General features: G+C 46.9%; 1 protein-coding gene across 4 annotated transcripts in view; it reads left to right on the top strand.

Moving 5' to 3' along the window:
• Window positions 1-598: 598 nt before the first annotated feature.
• LOC148436287 (uncharacterized) overlaps window positions 599-14152 on the top strand; it is a 28078-nt gene continuing 14524 nt past the window's right edge. For 2 of the 4 annotated variants that reach the window (XM_088465093.1, XM_088465092.1), the window contains exons 1-7: window positions 714-842; window positions 2399-2518; window positions 5463-5654; window positions 6656-6785; window positions 6866-6963; window positions 7131-7242; window positions 8811-8908. In XM_088465093.1, the coding sequence (XP_088321219.1) occupies window positions 828-842; window positions 2399-2518; window positions 5463-5654; window positions 6656-6785; window positions 6866-6963; window positions 7131-7242; window positions 8811-8908 (765 nt within the window). In that variant the 5' untranslated portion in view covers window positions 714-827. The other 2 variants (XM_088465094.1, XM_088465095.1) reach the window with 2 other exon arrangements.

Below are 14152 nucleotides of genomic sequence, written 5' to 3'. Positions count from 1 at the left end.
AACTTGCAGTGACAAACAGTTTCTCTTTACAGATATAATTGGATTTGGATGTTACTTTAACTATGAGGCAGATGTCCCATGTGTATTTCAGCTGAATCAGCTTTATTCTCGAGAAACAGCCCTAAAGTTATTCATGTGCAGACGCCAGGGAACTATTAACTTAAGGTGTAGGCACCTTAGGGAAACATCACAGTGACCCTTATCTGGGACATCAATCTCTTAACCATCTGTATTATAATAACGTGATTTATTTTCACCTATAAGTTCTACCTGCATTATAATAGCAGTAAAACCAAAGGGAAAAAGCTGCACCAAAATGGCGGCCTCAGTGTGCCGCCCTCAGCGTAGTCGGAGACAAGATCGGCCTCATGGTGACGACCAGACACGGAAAAGGGGCGTTATTTATTATGCTAATATGTTCTTAAAGCAGTTGATTTTAGTGGAAGACAAGGTGACTGTAACGACCTCTCATTTGCATAGAGACGCCCCCTTTGTCCCGCTGAGTTTAGGGCGGCGGCCATTCTGGCGAGAATCTTCTGCCTGCTGTGAAACGCAAAACCCGGAAAACATTTGGAACGCACCAACCGGAAGACCTTGGTACTGATGGGGGCGCTTCCGGCCAGGGGGATGAAAGGGTTGGAACAAAGTGGACGCGTTAATGAGCAATTTATATTAATCTGACGCATCTTGTGTAACAGGTGGGTCATGTTAGGGAGTGCATGGCAATAGGTGTTATCTTTTCTTACTATTAATAGACTAAAGCAGCTTCTGGTGTCCTGTTATACTACTACAGATGGAGCAGCCTCTGGTGTCCTGTTATAGCACAGATGGAGCAGCCTCTGGTATCCTGTTATTATATTACAGATGGAGTGGGCTCTGGTGCCCTGTTATAATTAAGATGAAGCAGACTCTGGTGCCCTGTTGTTATAATTCAGATAGAGCAGCCACTGGTGCCCTGTTATATTATAGATGGAGCATCCTCTGGTGTCCTGCTATTATAACACAGATGGAGCAGGCTCTGGTGTCTTGTTACAGATGGAGCAGGCTCTGGCATCTAATTATTTTTCACACAGTACATGCTCTGTTCTCTTATAATTCAGATGGAGCTGCCTCTGGTGCGCTGTTATATTACAGATGGAGTGGGCTCTGGTGCCCTGTTATTATAATTAAGATGAAGCAGACTCTGGTGCCCTGTTATTATAATACAGATGGATCAGATTATGTCTGTTACTATGATACAGATGGAGCAGACTCTGATGGTCTATTATAATATATATATATATATATATATATATATATATATATATATAGTATATCCTTATGGAGGATATTATATATTATCTATCTATCAGTACCCCTACGCAGTCACTGTGCTGGTTTCCATGTACACAGTCACATTCTACATAACTTCCAGGCGGACCCTGCTGCTGCCAGGCAGGTTATAATAGGGCAGCCCAGACGGTGTAATAGTTAACATTACTGCCTCACAGCACTGAGTTTGTGAGTTCGATTCCCATTGTGGCTCTAACTGTGTGTAGTAATAATAATAATAATATATTCCTTTCGCTGTTCTATTTTTCCATAGCACACTCGGGTGAGATTTAGTAACCCTTAAGGTGCATGATTCTTTGAACAATTATCGGTAACGATATCATTTATCGTTCAATCGTTGAAAAAATCGTTCACTTTCTGAGTTAAAATGATGAACGATTATCGTTCATGCGCGTTCACGTTTGTAGTTGTAGTTCAGTCAGACTGACCAACTCAACGATTTTCAGTAAGGGAATATGCAAAAATTGTTTATAGTTTAAAAAAAATCAAGGGAAAAATTAACGAAAATCGTTTAGTAAAATCGTTAATTTACTAAATGTAATGAACGATTCTTTTGAACTACAAACTATTTTTGCATATTCCCTTAATGAAAATCGTTGAGTTGGCCAGTCTGACTGAACTACAAACTACAAACGTGAACGCGCATGAACGATAATCGTTCATCGTTTTAACTCAGAAAGTGAACTATTTTTCCAAAGATTGAACAATAAACGATATCAGTAACGATAATCATTAAAAAAATTGTTGTGTGTGTATGCACCTTAAGAGATATATAAAGTACCAACCAATCAGCTCCTAACTGTCATGTTACAGGGTGTGTTAAAATGACAGGAGCTGATTGGTTTATACTTTTTCTCTCTCCAAAGCTTAGTTCATCTACCCCTTACTATGGTAAAAATTATATATGTTATGGCAAATATGTAATATTAGAATGTGTACACAGTGTATGACAAAAGATTCATATAACCGAATTATGCCACATTTAACTTCTGAATTCAGAGTGGCTCTTACTTCTATATCAGTTACAATTTGTTATTTATTCTGCATATTTACCTCATATCCACAGGCCAAACTATCCAGTATTTGTTGTTGCACTGTCTCTAGGAGGATGGACGAGGACAACATTTATGTGACTCAGAAGATATTAAGCCTCACCCTGGAGATCATCTACCTGCTGACTGGGGAGGTGAGGGGGTCTGGGGGTGTCACAGTGACATCACTATTATCTCTATTACTAACACAGGGACCTGACTGGGGAGGTGAGGGAGTCTGGGAGTGTCACAGTGACATCACTATTATCTCTATTACTAACACAGGGACCTGACTGGGGAGGTGAGGGAGTCTGGGAGTGTCACAGTGACATCACTATTATCTCTATTACTAATACAGGGACCTGACTGGGGAGGTGAGGGAGTCTGGGAGTGTCACAGTGACATCACTATTATCTCTATTACTAAAACAGGGACCTGACTGGGGAGGTGAGGGAGTCTGTGAGTGTCATAGTGACATCACTATTATCTCTATTACTAACACAGGGACCTGACTGGGGAGGTGAGGGAGTCTGGGAGTGTCACAGTGACATCACTATTATCTCTATTACTAGCAGGGCCGGCGCTAGGCTGTGCTGCGCCCAGCACCGTCCTGTGTTGCCGCCCCTTCCCTCCCCTGCTCCCTCCCCCTGAGCTTACATTTGTGCTTCCGGTAGCGCTCTGGGCGACGGACCGGCTTGCCCGTGCCTGGAGCCGCTACTGATTACTAGCACAGGGACCTGACTGGGGAGGTGAGGGAGTCTGGGGGTGTCACAGTGACATCACTATTATCTCTATTACTAACACAGGGACCTGACTGGGGAGGTGAGGGAGTCTGGGAGTGTCACAGTGACATCACTATTATCTCTATTACTAACACAGGGACATGACTGGGGAGGTGAGGGAGTCTGGGGGTGTCACAGTGACATCACTATTATCTCTATTACTAACACAGGGACCTGACTGGGGAGGTGAGGGAGTCTGGGAGTGTCACAGTGACATCACTATTATCTCTATTACTATTTATTTATTACCAGTTATTTATATAGCGCACACATATTCCGCAGCGCTTTACAGAGAATATTCGGCCAATCACATCAGTCCCTGCGCCAGTGGAGCTTACAATCTATATTCCCTATCACATGCACACACACTAGGGGTGATTTGTGTTGGGAGCCGATGAACCTACCAGTATATTTTTGGAGTGTGGGAGGAAACCGGAGCACCCGGAGGAAACCCACACAAGCACAGGGAGAATATACAAACTCCACACAGGTAGGGCCAGGGTGGGAATCGAACCCATGACCTCAGTGCTGTGAGGCAGTAACGCTAACCATTACACCGTCTGTGCTAACACAGGAACCTGACTGGGGAGATGAGGGAGTCTTGGAGTGTCAAAGTGACATCACTCTTATCTCCATTACTAACACAAGGACCTGACTGAGGAGGTGAGGGAGTCTGGGACCGGCACCATGACATATCTATTACTATAGCTGGCCATACACTGAAGCAAATGATAATTGTCCGTTTACTTCTATTACTATAGCTGGCCATACAATGAACCAATCAGGTGTGTGGGAGCAAATTATAATTGTCCATTTGCTCCCAGTCGCTCAGAAATGTCTGAAAACAGTTGGTCCAACTAGTGGCAGAAATCAACCATGTTTGATTTCTGCCAACTTGTCGACTGACTATTGATTCATAGTAGATGGAAAGTTCTGCAGTTTCCATCCGACTGGACGTTCTGTCAGAGAAGTAGGCAGTGTTTAAAAATAAATAAATCATTTTTTGTTTCAAATGTGTCGGGTTTCCCATAATCTGTATCCAGCTCTGGTGCTTGCAGCTCAATTCAGGGGGGAAAATGGTGTGTTGTCTCCCCCTGATTTTAGGATAGCCAGCCTTTGCTGCTGCAACCACAGTGGGGGCCCACCCACCATGATTCCAGGCAAACACGGAAAAAAAGATAACAAAAACATTTTAATAAAGACAGGTTACATGCAGCGGCTGTAACTAATTTCCTATTTTTAACTTTAACATGGGCCCTACTCTTTACAATGGGTGTCCCAGGGTTATTTCAGGTCAAGCTTGTGCGAAGGACTGTTTGGCTCACTGAGGGCCGTATTCAATTAGAAGCGAAAAGTCTGTTGCCGGACTTTTCACCGTCATCGCTGGTCTCAGGTGTGCGAAAAAGTATCGCGCATATTCAATTTGAAAAACGGGACCCGGCAAACCGCAAACAGGCGAAAAGTCCTGTCATTTTTGGGGTAATCAGCCGGGCCCTCCCCAAAAGATGCTCTGACATGGGGGTTTACTATGGGTACCCCCGAATAACCCTGCTAAAGGTATGTGGGGTCTTTAAACGGTCTCATTAGGTGCTGTTTAGCATTTTTCAGAAGGTGGTGAAGAATAGCATTTAGGAGGTTTTTTTTTTTGCAAAATAAGTAGTCCCATCAAATTTGGGGTACATGAAAATGGGGGCCAGCATATCTTAAAGTTGCTAATTTGAAGTTTTAAAAAACGTGAAAAATCCACCTGCCGCAACTACTTGTAATCAAAAAACACCTGGGGCATACTTGGGGGGACCCCCCCTGAGTCTATTTCGCTAGTTTTAAAGTTTGTCCCCCAACTTCAGTAATTTTCGCCCTCAAAACGAAAGTACTTTTTTGGAGTCTCTTAAGGTACTTTTTTTTTTTTTTTTTTAAACAAATTTAAAATGTTTTAAACATGGGTCCCCCAATGTTTCTAGGGACCCTGCATTACTGGTGCTGAAACGACAAATATTGTTTGTGGGTTCTTTTTACCTCTGGTGCTGCAGCGCAATGGACAAGTGGTTTTAGTCGTCTTTACTAAAGGGGTTAAAAGAAACTTCTGGTTGATCCTAATAGGCAAAATTTGTATTTTAACCTGGTTGAATCATCTCTATTTAGACTTGCTCATATTATTTTCTGGTGCCTGAACAATAGGCTGTGTGTTTGTTAAACTTAAATATATATATTTTTGACTTATTGAGGCCATTTAATTCTAATAGTATATGTTTATATCTGTCTATTATCCGTAAGTGTTTGATCCGTGAACAAATGCAAAATTTCCATCTTTATACAGGATTACACAGTGGTGAAGAAGACATCAGGTGAGTGTGAGATACCCAGCATCCGTCCCCGTGTGTCAGGAGGACTGAGCAGGACCCAGAGCCCCATCACGGTGCCTCCACCTCACTCACTGATACATGAGAGACACAATGACCAGAAGATCCTGGAACTCACCAACAAGATCATTCAGCTGCTGACTGGAGAGGTGACTGCTGGGAATGGGACATTATACAGTAACACCAGGGGATGTGTCTGGGTGATGACTGGAGAGGTGACTGCTGGGAATGGGGCATTATACAGTAACACCAGGGGATGTGTCTGGGTGATGACTGGAGAGGTGACTGCTGGGAATGGGACATTATACAGTAACACCAGGGGATGTGTCTGGGTGATGACTGGAGAGGTGACTGCTGGGAATGGGACATTATACAGTAACACCAGGGGATGTGTCTGGGTGATGACTGGAGAGGTGACTGCTGGGAATGGGACATTATACAGTAACACCAGGGATGTGTCTGGGTGATGACTGGAGAGGTGACTGCTGGGAATGGGACATTATACAGTAACACCAGGGGATGTGTCTGGGTGATGACTGGAGAGGTGACTGCTGGGAATGGGACATTATACAGTAACACCAGGGGATGTGTCTGGGTGATGACTGGAGAGGTGACTGCTGGGAATGGGACATTATACAGTAACACCAGGGGATGTGTCTGGGTGATGACTGGAGAGGTGACTGCTGGGAATGGGACATTATACAGTAACACCAGGGGATGTGTCTGGGTGATGACTGGAGAGGTGACTGCTGGGAATGGGACATTATACAGTAACACCAGGGGATGTGTCTGGGTGATGACTGGAGAGGTGACTGCTGGGAATGGGACATTATACAGTAACACCAGGGGATGTGTCAGGGTGATGACTGGAGAGGTGACTGCTGGGAATGGGACATTATACAGTAACACCAGGGATGTGTCTGGGTGATGACTGGAGAGGTGACTGCTGGGAATGGGACATTATACAGTAACACCAGGGGATGTGTCTGGGTGATGACTGGAGAGGTGACTGCTGGGAATGGGACATTATACAGTAACACCAGGGGATGTGTCTGGGTGATGACTGGAGAGGTGACTGCTGGGAATGGGACATTATACAGTAACAGCAGGGGATGTGTCTGGGTGATGACTGTATCATTGTGTGTGTCAGGTTCCTGTAAAGTGTGAGGACGTCACTGTCTGTTTCTCCATGGAGGAGTGGGAGTATATAGAAGGACAAAAAGGTCTGTACAAGGACGTGATGATGGAGAAGCTTGATTATCAGACTCTTACATCAGTGGGTAAGAGAACATATCCATTTATTACACAGGAGAAAGAGCAGTTTTGATTATTACATATATGCATTGTGTATCCTCTATAGATGTATCCAGTAACAGGAATACCCCAGAGAGATGTTGCCGTTCTCTTTATTCCCAGGACCATGCAAAGGAGAATCACAGTGTCCTACAGGAGGATCAGGTAGGTGGAAGTCAGGGTCTCCCCCAATACCAAAATGTAGCTGTTACTCTACACTATACTACTATTGGTATTAGAGCTGTGTAAATGTAATAACCTGACTTTATTTCATGTCAATGAATTAAATCAGACATCGTTAAAGCTTTATTGTTGTTTTGTGGATTACATAGGGTGGAAACATAACTGATATTACATTAGTAGATATAAGGACAGAAGAAGAGACATATACAAGGGGTGATCAGCAGTGTAAGGAGGAGGAAATCCCTGCAGATATCAGCACAGGTGAGTATCTCATACATCAGGAGCCATCAGCCCCTATTATACTCCTGCTCTCCTCCTCACATCATGTCACTGTGTGTTACCAGCCCAGAGATCTGGCCAGTCTCCTCCTCACACTCGCTGGTGTATCTCATACATCAGGAGCCATCAGCCCCTATTATACTCCTGCTCTCCTCCTCACATCATGTCACTGTGTGTTACCAGCCCAGAGATCTGACCAGTCTCCTTCCCACACTCTCTGGTGTATCTCATACATCAGGAGCCATCAGCCCCTATTATACTCCTGCTCTCCCCCTCACATCATGTCACTGTGTGTTACCAGCCCAGAGATCTGGCCAGTCTCCTCCTCACACTCGCTGGTGTATCTCATACATCAGGAGCCATCAGCCCCTATTATACTCCTGCTCTCCCCCTCACATCATGTCACTGTGTGTTACCAGCCAAGAGATCTGACCAGTCTCCTCCCCACACTCTCTGGTGTATCTCATACATCAGGAGCCATCAGCCCCTATTATACTCCTGCTCTCCCCCTCACATCATGTCACTGTGTGTTACCAGCCCAGAGATCTGACCAGTCTCCTCCCCACACTCTCTGGTGTATCTCATACATCAGGATCCATCAGCCCCTATTATACTCCTGCTCTCCCCCTCACATCATGTCACTGTGTGTTACCAGCCCAGAGATCTGACCAGTCTCCTCCCCACACTCTCTGGTGTATCTCATACATCAGGATCCATCAGCCCCTATTCTACTCCTGCTCTCCCCCTCACATCATGTCACTGTGTGTTACCAGCCCAGAGATCTGACCAGTCTCCTCCTCACACTCGCTGGTGTATCTCATACATCAGGAGCCATCAGCCCCTATTATACTCCTGCTCTCCTCCTCACATCATGTCACTGTGTGTTACCAGCCCAGAGATCTGACCAGTCTCCTCCTCACACTCGCTGGTGTATCTCATACATCAGGAGCCATCAGCCCCTATTATACTCCTGCTCTCCCCCTCACATCATGTCAATGTATGTTACCAGCCCAGAGATCTGACCAGTCTCCTCCCCACACTCTCTGGTGTATCTCATACATCAGGAGCCATCAGCCCCTATTATACTCCTGCTCTCCCCCTTACAACATGTCACTGTGTGTTACCAGCCCAGAGATCTGACCAGTCTCCTCCTCACACTCGCTGGTGTATCTCATACATCAGGAGCCATCAGCCCCTATTATACTCCTGCTCTCCTCACATCATGTCACTGTGTGTTACCAGCCCAGAGATCTGACCAGCCCCATCCCTGCACGCTATCTGTTTTTACACAATTCCATAGTTGGGGCATCAGTCTTTATTTACAAACTCTTGACTACGCATATAGAATCCAGTCACTGACCAATGGCAAGAGTCCCCATGTAACCCACCATCCTCCCTGTGTACCATCACTTGTGACTTTACCTATTATCCATTATGTAGTCCATACGCAACATTAATCACAACACAGTTTTAGTGCAATCTATTATAGATACACATCATCTGATAATCACATATATACAGTGTAATCAGTCACTGTGTGTCTCCTACAGATGGAGCCAGTAACAGGAATACCCCAGAGAGATGTCCCCGTCCTCTTTATTCCCAGGATGATACAGAGGAGAATCACAGTGTCCCACAGGGGGATCAGGTAGGAGTGTGTCCCCATATAACAAAACATTAAAGTAACTTTTCATTATATGCTCTGTAAATAAGCTATATACACAATTTTTTTTATTTAATCTCAGCTCCTTAAAATACAGTTTGTTTTTATTTATGTGAAGCCTAAGGGACAAATAATGAGCAAGAAATACCAGTAACTGACCCTGAATACACAAAGTCTGTGTATTACTAAAGTAATAAATCTAAATGAAGTAAGTGAGGTGTTTGCACTTAAACTTAATATGTGCCCCCTGCGCACTCTCACCCATCTGCAGCAGGATGACATCAGGAGGGAGGAGCTTTCCTCTGTCTGAGCAGGCAGAGTATGAGTGACAGCTTGGGACACTTGCTGTGCAGAAATACAGTTTGTGGATTGGTGGATTCGTGGGGGCAGGGTCAGTGATGTCATAGAGACACAGGCAGTGGTGCAGAGAGGGGAGAGGAGCGGGTACTACATGGCCAAATGTTGATGGAGACAAATGTTTCCCTTCACAGCGCGGGCTGACACTCTACAGCAGCATGCTTTGTTTCTACTTCAGGGTCCATAGGGGGTCCACAGGGTTGACCTTGGGGTATAGGTTGGGAACCAAATCCGGGCACCACGCAGTTAAAGCTTTTAGCTCCCAGGATGCACTTGGGTCCACTCTCCCTATAACCCCACCCCCAGCCAGAGGCACCTCAGTTTAAGTTGTGCCCGGCCGGAGTCGGGTCACCGTTTAGTGCAGTGGGGAGCTGATTAACAGCCCCTAAGCTTTATTTTTTCTAAGTACAGAGGTTTTTTTTTAATTTTTACTTTGGACTTTCAGAGTGGAAGCGTCGGACTGTCCATAGGACGTCTAAGCTGCCGCTCCGTCACCCCGCCGGCGCTGAGACGCCAGTACAGATCTGGGGATCTCAGCGGGACCCCAGAGTCTGTACTAGCCGGACTCTGCGGGCGCCCAGGACTGCTGCCGGATCTACAGGGAGCAGGTAAGGCGCGGGGTCACCGCTTCCGTGCATTTAATATGCAGTCCTGTGCCTCCGGTCTCCGGGGACAGACCGGAGGCGCCGGCAGTGGCGGCGGGTCCCCCATACCCCGTGTGTCCACTAGACCACCAGGGACTTACTGATCGGCGCTGGGAGCCGGCGTCCCGGGAGGTTAATAGCCGGCCAGGGGAGGAAGCTTTCCCTGTTACAGCGGCTCCTCCCCTCAGCTCAGCGCGCCTTTCAGTATGTATAGTCTGGCGTCGCTGAGCTGCTTCCTCCGCGGGCCACTCTTCTTCTGAGGTCTCCAGCGGCCATTTTCTTGTGGTGCAGCAGCAGAGCTCCGGAGATGGCAGTGAGTCCAGTCCCCCTGCGTACCTCACCATCAGGTCAGTGTACACAGCGCTGTAGCCTTCCCAGACACTGAATCTGGGTAAGTTAAATGCAGTGTAATAGTGCAGTATATTATATGACATGTTTATGTATATATGTATATATCTGCATGGTATGTGACTTATGCTAGTGCTGACTGTCTGTATTTAATTCTCTCACCTGTCAGTGTATATCTATCCCTTTTCCTTATCTGCCCTAATACAGCTGTACTTAGGGTGGTTCTGAGACCTCACATTTATATACTCGTTGATATTTGTGAGGTTTGTCACATACTGTTGCGTGCTGCACGTTGCCACATTTTCGTTGGAACTGTGTGTTGCATACGCTGAAAATGGGTCCCTGCAGCTAATTTTAGCATCAGTCAGGACCAGTATAGCACTGCTTGATATTTCCGCCAAGATTGGTCAGATATGTTTGACCAGGAGATAGAGCGTTATACTGCACCCATTTTTGCTATCCTGCAAGTCATGTGCTGCAGGTGTTAGTGCGGAGGATTTGTTTCATAAAGGGTTCTGTGTGTGGCGTCATCTGGTGCCGGCCCCTTTCACGACCCCCTTGGGAGGTTTGTTTTCTCGGGATCCTCTCAATTGCGGATCGCCGGGTGGGCCCCATTGTTGTACCTCACCTGGGGGTTACTTCACCATAATGCCCTTTTCATCTCAGGGTATCTCGCAGTTTCTTGCACTCTTCCCCTGTGACACAGACTACTGCTCCCTGCAGGAGTTTTTCGCAGTATATGAAATCCCCCTGGTGCCACCATAGTCTGTCATTCCCCTTGCAGGGATTCCCACGGCCACCCTGGGTGGATGTCGTTTTCTACGAAACGCAAATTGGCGTGGTTGACGCCCTGTGGTTACTTCCCAGTTGGCTCTGCGTGAACTGGATACTGTTTTGGGCTCTTTCCCTCTTACACGGGGGGAAGCCTATTTCAAGTATTATTATCCCTGCTTTGGGCTGGTGGCAGGTCCATTCTGGTTAGAGTGAATGTTGACCTGCACCTGTATCATACACCCTCAGTATTGCGTGCCTTCTGGTTCCCTGTTGCTGACTAGCGGGGGGATCGCATGGCGGGACTCTGGCTGTTGTCAGTTATGAGGTATTACAACAGTGTTTGGCCTCCTGTCCCAAATTCCCTGAGGGTCATCACGAGCCCCTCATGGGGTGGATGGGCGTGTTACTCGTCAGATTACAGACGTTACTATGCATCCCATTCCTGCGTGGTCGGAGTCTTCTGATCCGTAGGTGGTAACTCTGCCTGAAATCAGTATACTCGCTTTCAGGGGTTGTTACCCATCCTACCATGGCTATAGCATGGTTGGTTAATACTATTGCATACTGAGCTGATGCATTTGTAATGTTTTTTCCCTACCAACACGTCTGGGGTTCAAATGTATTTGGTCGCTCATGTAATATATGCAGTTGTCATAGGTGGACATGCCTATATTGGATACCAGTCTCCTAACTTTCAGAGTTCCGGCTGCGACGGTATCCTCCGTAATACCCTATGGCTGCGCTCTGGGAATGCAGAGGTGCAGATACCATCTATAGGGTAGATCTTGTTGGGTCCTGACTTTGACAGTGGCAGTACAAATTTCCTGCCTTCAGCTATGCCCACTACAGGGCCTCAGACTAAGTCTATTAAGTCTTTTTTGTCCTCTGGGTCAGCCTAAAGGTCTGTTTCTTCAACCGAGCAGGCCTGGACTGCCAGCCGATCCTGCTTCTGAACCTACGGATATATCGTCAGCATGACGAGACAGGCCTACCACTGGGAGATGGCGATTTTCTCAGTTTGCACGGTACTAGTGTCTAGTTGCCGCGGCTACGTGGGTAGGAGGGTACGCCCTCTCTTTGCTCAGGCGGCCTATTTCCATGTGATGGTACGCAGGCCCTTATTCGGACCCGAACAGGGCCTTACGAATCCAGAAAGCTATACAGTTGTTGGGGTAAGCGGAGCTAATTGGGCCATCCCCACTTTCTCAGCGAGGGACTGGTTGTTCTGCTTTCTTTCTGGTGCGGTGGCTGAATGGTCCTCTTTGGCCTATTCTCTGTCTCAATTCCCTGAACCAGTTCCTAAAGCTACCTGGGCTCAGGAGGCAATCCCTATGCTCCATCATACTATGTTTGGAACCTGGGGACTTTATGGTATCACTGGATATACAGGACGCGTGCCTACGGGCACTTACAGAGACCTTGCCTCAGCATGGACTGAGGTTTGCTGTATCACAGCACTTACGGTTTTCGGGCTCTGCCTGTTGGGACTGTTCTCAGCCCCACAGGGGTTTACCAGCGTTTTGGATTTTCTGACAGTTCTTCTGTTCAGTATATCCCAATGCTCCTGTACCTGGATGGCCTCCTGCTCTTAGCAGGATCACCGGGGTACTTTACAGCCGGGTCAGGTTGACTGTGGCTTCTTCAGGGTGCAGAAGTTTAATCAATGGGGAAAAAGTCCTCCCTGCATCCCTCTCTGGGTATTCTTCACCTAGGAGCCCTGCTGGATTCTCAGAATCTGAGAATTCTTCTGGCGTAAGACGGCATCTCCAGTCTTCCATTAGGAGTACATGGATGTCTGCGCAGTCGACATATGTCTTTGCACTCTGGGATGCATGGTCCACTATTCAGTGTCTGCCTTTGGAAGGGTGGAATGGGCTTAGTTCCATTCCAGGCCTTTCCATAATTGGCTTATCTCTAGATCGAACAAGTTTTGGTCTATCTGATCACTGTTCAAATGATGCTGCTCTCCCCGGAGGCAAGTCTGTCCCTTTTCGGGTGACTATGACCATCTCGTCCAGGGTATTCTTTGCTAAGGACAGTGTCTGGTTCGCATCCATTTCAGTGCAATTGGATGTCAATTAACTTGTTGGAACTTTAGCCTGTCTTGGGCCTTCACTCTGGCATAGCCCTTGTTTCCCGGTGAACCTGAAAAAGTTCAGTCCGACAGGGTCAGAACAGTGGCTTCCTTTTTAGCAATACTGTTCGTTGGGTGGCAATGTCAGGTATGTCATACATTCGGACATTGTCTGAGGGTCTCCTCCCGACCATCTCGACAGTGTTCATTTCAGGTGCTCTCCATTGGGAAGCGGGAGTCCTCAGCCGTTACGACGTGCATCCCGGGGACTAGTCTCTTCCCCAAGAGAGGTTTCATCTCCTGGTGAGCAGGGGGGGGGGGGCCCCTCCTGAGGTGACACTCATGGCCTTCTGACTCTATCACACTATGGTGTTACAGTCCAACTCTGGGGATTCTGAAGCAACCTTCAGTGACTCTTTGTCGGTGAAGGGGTTCTTCCAATTTGCGTACCTGTGTTCTCCAGTCTCCATTCTTCCTCGAGGGAAGTGTTTCAATCGAGACAGAGATGCTTTCCTGCTGGTGGCTCCTGATTGCCCCAGATGTCAGGGGCACTTGGTTTTTCGGAGTCTCTCCATCGATACTCCATTCCTGATGCTTCACTACCTAGACCTGTTGTCTCAGGGTCCTGGAGTTTGCCCTGGACCTGGGTCGTTTGTCTTTGACTACGTCCCTACAGTGGTCTTACGGCTTCCATGGCTTTGTCATCGTTGGAATGATTGGAGCACATGGATCAGCTTTTGCTGGGACCTACCACAAACTGGCAGCCATAATTCTTATGGTATTATACCTATCGATACGATCCTCTGGTGTCCAGGATTTCCAGATATTCTGGCATTCCTTCCGGCTGGCTTGGGTTTCACCCTCGGCCTGGCCTTCCTGACAGTGCAGATCTCTACACTGTCAGTATGATTAGGTTATGGAATTGCTCCGCTCTGATATCCAGTTCATCCTTTGGAGTGTTTTCTGGATTATGCCTCCATTTGTCCTCCCTAGGGACTCCTTGGGAGTTAGGAGTGGTTCTTCGTTAACTCC

This window comes from Taudactylus pleione, unplaced genomic scaffold (genome assembly GCF_031769625.1).
Source record: "Taudactylus pleione unplaced genomic scaffold, aTauple2 ptg001845l, whole genome shotgun sequence".
Classification (NCBI taxonomy): domain Eukaryota; kingdom Metazoa; phylum Chordata; class Amphibia; order Anura; family Myobatrachidae; genus Taudactylus; species Taudactylus pleione.
Note: the sequence above shows the minus strand (reverse complement) of the source record. Positions and strands in the feature narration are given on the sequence as shown.